This window comes from Ostrea edulis, chromosome 6, assembly GCF_947568905.1.
Source record: "Ostrea edulis chromosome 6, xbOstEdul1.1, whole genome shotgun sequence".
Lineage (NCBI taxonomy): Eukaryota > Metazoa > Mollusca > Bivalvia > Ostreida > Ostreidae > Ostrea > Ostrea edulis.
The window spans coordinates 31,180,528-31,186,527 of NC_079169.1; the positions used below are offsets into that span (position 1 = coordinate 31,180,528).

The 6,000-nt window shown below is 37.1% G+C and overlaps 1 protein-coding gene across 1 annotated transcript in view; it reads right to left on the reverse strand.

The window, feature by feature from the left end:
- LOC125646648 (tetratricopeptide repeat protein 39C-like) overlaps positions 1-6,000 on the reverse strand; it is a 37,253-nt gene that overhangs the window by 6,168 nt on the left and 25,085 nt on the right. Inside the window, exons 10-12 of the mRNA XM_048873116.2 lie at positions 4,605-4,714; positions 1,925-2,048; positions 110-207 (exon numbers count right to left, since the gene is read on the reverse strand). Of these exons, the coding sequence (XP_048729073.2) occupies positions 110-207; positions 1,925-2,048; positions 4,605-4,714 (332 nt within the window). The remainder of the gene's footprint in view (positions 1-109; positions 208-1,924; positions 2,049-4,604; positions 4,715-6,000) is intronic.

Here is a 6,000-nt window from a genome sequence, read left to right on the forward strand (position 1 = left end):
TGGGGTTGAACACATTTCTGGAACAGTAGTTGTTGAACCGTAAGACATTGCCTTTCTAAGATAAAGAAACAGTTCGAAATTCTTACCCTCCATTTACACACACACATACCTGTATAGCCATTTCTTCTTCTCCGAGCTCTTTATACACAGCACCCTCTACCAAACATTTGACATGAGAGACTTTAGGGTCTGTCTGCATGTCACAAACTGAAAAATAAAGCATAAAAGAACTGTAGTCTAATTTTCTGTCCTTGTAATCTTATCATGTTTAAAAAATGTGATCAGCTACCCAACAATTTATTGTTCAAATCACCATTATAACAAATAAACAATTTAAAATGTAACTTAATCAATGTTCCATTAAAATCAACATATGTCCATTAATATCAACATATGTCCATTAATATCAACATATGTCTATGGACAACTTGCTAATATTGATGAACACATGTACTGTGGAAATTACTGGGTAACCGTATAACTAGAAAAACATTGTGCAATTTTACAAATTTGACTTTCTAATCACAATCCCATTCATGGAAAAATCAAGAGACTAAAAAAGTAATCCTCACAAAAAATCCAAAGACTGAGACTGCATCATAATTGAAACATGATGGATGTGGTAGGATTATGCGGGGGTGGGGGTGGGGGGTGGTGGTGTGTTATTTATAGTCACATTACTTAATCAATACAGTAGGTCACTAAGGCAGTTTTGATTGTACACAGCATTCATCCTTTTGATATCAACAGCTCAACAGCTATCTAACAATAGCAAGTCTCGGTTGAAGTTCTTAACAACATTAACTTTATGCAAAACTTATTACATCAGAAGTGAGGTGACTTGCATTCTTTATGATAGAATTTTCATGATCAAGATTATCAAACTTTACCAGAGAGATACGATTTGTACACATTTTTGGTGAAATGAGATTTTTTGATGGAGATCATCAAACTTTAACAATGAAATGCGGCTTATATTCTTGTTGGTAGAAAATTTTGTTGATAAGAATTTTCGTCGATAAGAGTTTTCATTATCAAGATTAACAAATTTCATAACTGAGATGTGGCTTACATCCCTGATGAAAAACAGTAGTGTAATATGCCTCCCATCCATGGTGAGTTCATTTAGATTTACCAGTAGAGATAAAATTTACACTCCCAATGAAGCGAGTACCAGTATCTATAATTGAGATTTTCGAGATTTACCGGTAAGATGTGGCTGTTAACATGAGCACCAGTATTTATGACTGAGATTTACCAGTAAGATATGGTTGGGGACACGAGTACCAGTATTTATGACTGAGATTTTCGAGCTTTACCGGTAAGATATGGTTGGGGACACGAGTACCAGTATTTATGACCGAGATTTTCGAGCTTTACCGGTAAGATATGGTTGGGGACACGAGTACCAGTATTTATGACTGAGATTTTCGAGATTTACCGGTAAGATGTGGTTGGGGACACGAGTACCAGTATTTATGAATGAGATTTTCGAGATTTACCGGTAAGATGTGGTTGGGGACACGAGTACCAGTATTTATGACTGAGATTTTCGAGATTTACCGGTAAGATGTGGTTGGGGACACGAGTACCAGTATTTATAACTGAGATTTTCGAGCTTTACCAGTAAGATGTGGTTGGTGACACGAGTACCAGTATTTATGACTGAGATTTTCGAGATTTACCAGTAAGATGTGGTTGGGGACACGAGTACCAGTATTTATGACTGAGATTTTCGAGATTTACCAGTAAGATGTGGTTGGGGACACGAGTACCAGTATTTATGACTGAGATTTTCGAACTTTTAAGATATGGTTGTTGACATGAGTACCAGTATTTATGACCGAGATTTTCAAGCTTTACCGGTAAGATATGGTTGGGGACACGAGTACCAGTATTTATGACTGAGATTTTCGAGATTTACCAGTAAGGTATGGCTGCAGTTCCTCAGGAGTACAGGTAGGCAGGGCGTGCCACAGGAAGATGAGCTCCAGACACAGCAGACGACAGTACTCCTGACTCGGGGCTGCTTTCTTCATTTTCTCTGCCTGTCAAAATGACAAACAAAATGACAAACATGTCAGAAATCAATAAACTAGACCTGTCCTAATGGGACTAATTCCCCCTGTCTGGTTCATCAATATTGGGGTATATTTGATATAAAGTTGAAGGCCAAAAGTCATACGAGCTGCATCATTATACCTCAATAAAAGTTGCAGGCTAGACTTAATTCCTTTCACCTTGATTTTTATTTTAAAATATAAAAAAGAAAATGCCAATTTCAGTGATATGGTTAAGGTCTTTAGTCTCCAACTTGAATTCATGCATGAAATGGGGCCCTGTGACTCACATTGTTTTTTTTCAGCCTTTAGCAAATGATTCTCAAAATATATACATGTAGGAGACAATATATCAATTACTATGTCCAGTTTGACCCTTGATCATGTGAATCCAAAATCAATAGGCTTCATCTACTCCTTACCAATATACCAAGTTTGGTGTTTGTTAAGGAAAGAGTTCTAAAGATATTGAACAAACATCTAATAACTGACCATTTTGGCCCCATCCTGATACCAAAACCTCTACCCCTGGACCCATCCTGATACCAAAACCTCTACCCCTGGACCCATCCTGATACCAAAACCTCTACCCCTGGGATCATCAAAATTACAATATTTGTAAAGGACTACCTGCTCTTTCTAAATATCTAAAGAAGATGTTATTTAAGTATTTTACACATAAACACTATATACCAACTTTGGATCCACCCTGGGGTCAGAACCCCTACCCCAGGGATCATGAAATTTACAATATTGGTAGAGGCCTTACTGCTCTACATCACTATGCAGTTAGTTTTTCTTACACATGTGCGGTTATATAGAAATAGATTTTTATTTTTTTAAATTGTCAATTTTTGGCAGTTTTTCCCCCGTCCCTAAAGTTCCAGGTGTGCAGGAGTCCTCAAATTTACAATTCATGTCCTCCTTGTCCCAAAGATGCTTCATACCAAATTTGAAAGGAAATGGAATGGTGGTTATCAAGAAGTTAAAAAGGTTCTATTGTTCACACATTCAATAAATGACTATTTTGACCCCACCACAAAAACCCCTTCCCCTAGGATCATCAAAATTACAAAAATCAATTTTGGTAAAGGACTACCTCCTCGTCAGAACCTCTACCCCGGGGATGATGAAATATACAATTTTAGTAGAGGTCTGCCTGCTCTACATCACTATGCATTTAGTTTTTCTTAGTAGTTGTAAAGAAGGAGATTTTTGAAAATTGAAATTTATGTCCCCCTTGTCTCAAAGATGCTTCATACCAAACTTGAAAAGAATTGGAATGGTAGTTATCAAGAAAAAGTTAGAAATGTTCAATTGTTACAGGCAACGGAATTAAGGGGAAATACTCGCTAAATGCGAGTTAAAAATTGAAATTGCGAGTGAAAAATCACAAGTGATAGCAACTTTTTGCGAGTGAAAAAAACCCCAACGATATTTTTTCTGGACTTCCTTGGTTTATTGGCTGCACTTTGAAGTTTACAATAATTTTGTCTTGTGCGTAGAAACGCTTTACAGAATGAATATACACTGTACAAGTATTGAAAAAGTAAACGTGGTTCGAATAAATAACTAAGGCCAAGGTCATCTCAGTCAGTGATGTCGAAGATGGCCTATTTCATGCACACTTCAGGCGTCTCAGCGACGTCTGATTTAAATAGCAAGCATGTTGATCTTGTCCGTGTTTACATGAACAACACATGAAAGTGTTAGTGTCACTGCTTCACGCGGTGTCCTTCGGTAGTCTATAGTCAAACACTTAGAGTTCGCGGTGTTTTTTCCAACTAGAATTTTTTTAGATGAAATTTTCCAAAAGTTTTGAACATATAGTTTGAATTGGCGCAAACAGTCTTTAAGATTTCAAACCACATGATGTTGTAAATAGGTGGTAGATCTCTGGACAGCGAGTTCGCTGCACAAGTGTACCCTATGACACTCATCATGCACCAATGATACATGTATGTTGTCTGATAATTCATTAAATTTTAAATGAAAGAATTTTCAATATTATTTTCATTATTGCACTTTAAAGAAGATTTTAAAAGATTTCCCTATATTTTGATATAGATACATGTACATGCTTGTTTTCTTAAATTCCTGTAAAACAGCAATTGATTGAAAAATGCTAGTAAAAGCTCAGTTTTGCTAGTTGGAAAATAATCCACTAGCTAAAATTTGCTAGTAGTGAAAAAAGTTAATTTCGATCCCTGTTGTTAATTGCATGATGCACGCCGGATACAGACCAATTTAGTTTAGTTTATTCAGGTGACCTAAAAATAGTGAAGATACTGTTAATGAGCTATATCATTCCCACAAAGCCTGTATACATTATATAAGGGAAACAGTCACTTATGCCAGTTAGCCCCAAAGTGAAATTACCTTTGCAAAAGTTTTTCTATGGTCTCTAATTTGGCAATTTAAAAGAAATATTAAAGATATCATAAGTTTCAACAAATTCATAAAAAAGAGCATGATTTGAAATAATGCACTAGACATATGGATACATGCAATCAAATGCACTTTATAAAATGTGGGGATGCTTACCCTCCTGGAGACATAAGCCTCTATTTGATTGTTTTTTTTCTTCAGCAGACCCGGGACTTCTTTGAGTGTATCATGAGCTCCTTTTATATCACCTAGTGCTCCCAAAGACACTATACAAAACAAATAGTAAATCAATTACTCCAAAGTATCGCCGTCAGTGTCCTGCCCATCTAACATTTTAAAATGTGCAACCAAAACCAATTGAATACAATTGAAATTCCTCTCTTAATATATACAGTGATCCCCCGTTATAACGCCAACATTTGTACCTCTGCAATTTTGGCATTGTAATGGGGGTGGCATTATATCGGGGGGTGGGTGGGTGGGTGGGGGGTGTACAGCTGTCTTAAGAAATCAAACAAATTTTATCTACTACATCAATGTGCTATTAGATCTGCCATACTCAGATTTAAAAAACAATACTGCATATTTGAACTCAGATGATTGTCGTTTATGTAACAGTAACTTATTATCTGCTCCAAAGTTTGATACCTGGAAGACTAACGGCAGATAATTGGTTAAGCCTGCTCACTGAAATTTTCCTGCCATTGATTGGCAATAATTAGCGGGGGTGATTATAATGCTAATTGACCAAATCGTACCTATAAATAGGTTGGCGGATGGCGGTATGCGGGGGATGGCGTTATAATGGAGTTTTACATAACGAGGAAAACAGGACTTTGAACTTTTTTGGCGATATGCGGGGGTGGTATTATAACGGGGGATCACTGTATATATATATAATATATATATACAGTATAATTTGTCCAAACCGGCCTCTGAGTACTCCGGCGCTCTGTCAATTCCGGCCACAAAATATAGTCCCTAACATTTCTTTAACAAATCCTTTATTAATAATTCCCTGTACTCCGGATACTGCGTATTCTGTATATCGGCCGGCTTACACAGTCCCAACTGCTATTAATTAACTTTAATTACCCTGTGTAAACCGGCCCCTCGATAATACACCACCCTAATTGTTGCGGTCCATTGTATTCGGTGTACACAAGGTCCCAACTGCTCGTAATTAGCTCTAATTATCGCATTTAAACCAGCCACCCCACGATGACCAACCTGTCGGTATTCGGTTGATCACACGCGGTGTACACAAAGGGTGTCTCAAGGAAAGCCACAGGTAAGTAAAAGAGTGCAACTGGCGATGAGTCACGATCAGTTTTTAAAAAATAAAACCTTATTTTTAGGGGATGCACTTTTCAATTATGACAGCACCACGCACGAGGTAATGGCGCCCTCCCCCTAACGACAGAGACGAGAACTGACATTAAAAGACAAAGTTCAATTAATCGATGAATTCGATACATTCTTGGAATGAAAAAAAAAAATTGGCAACAATCCCGTTATGTTTTCCAAAAGCAGGGTTTCCCCTCGTGGACTT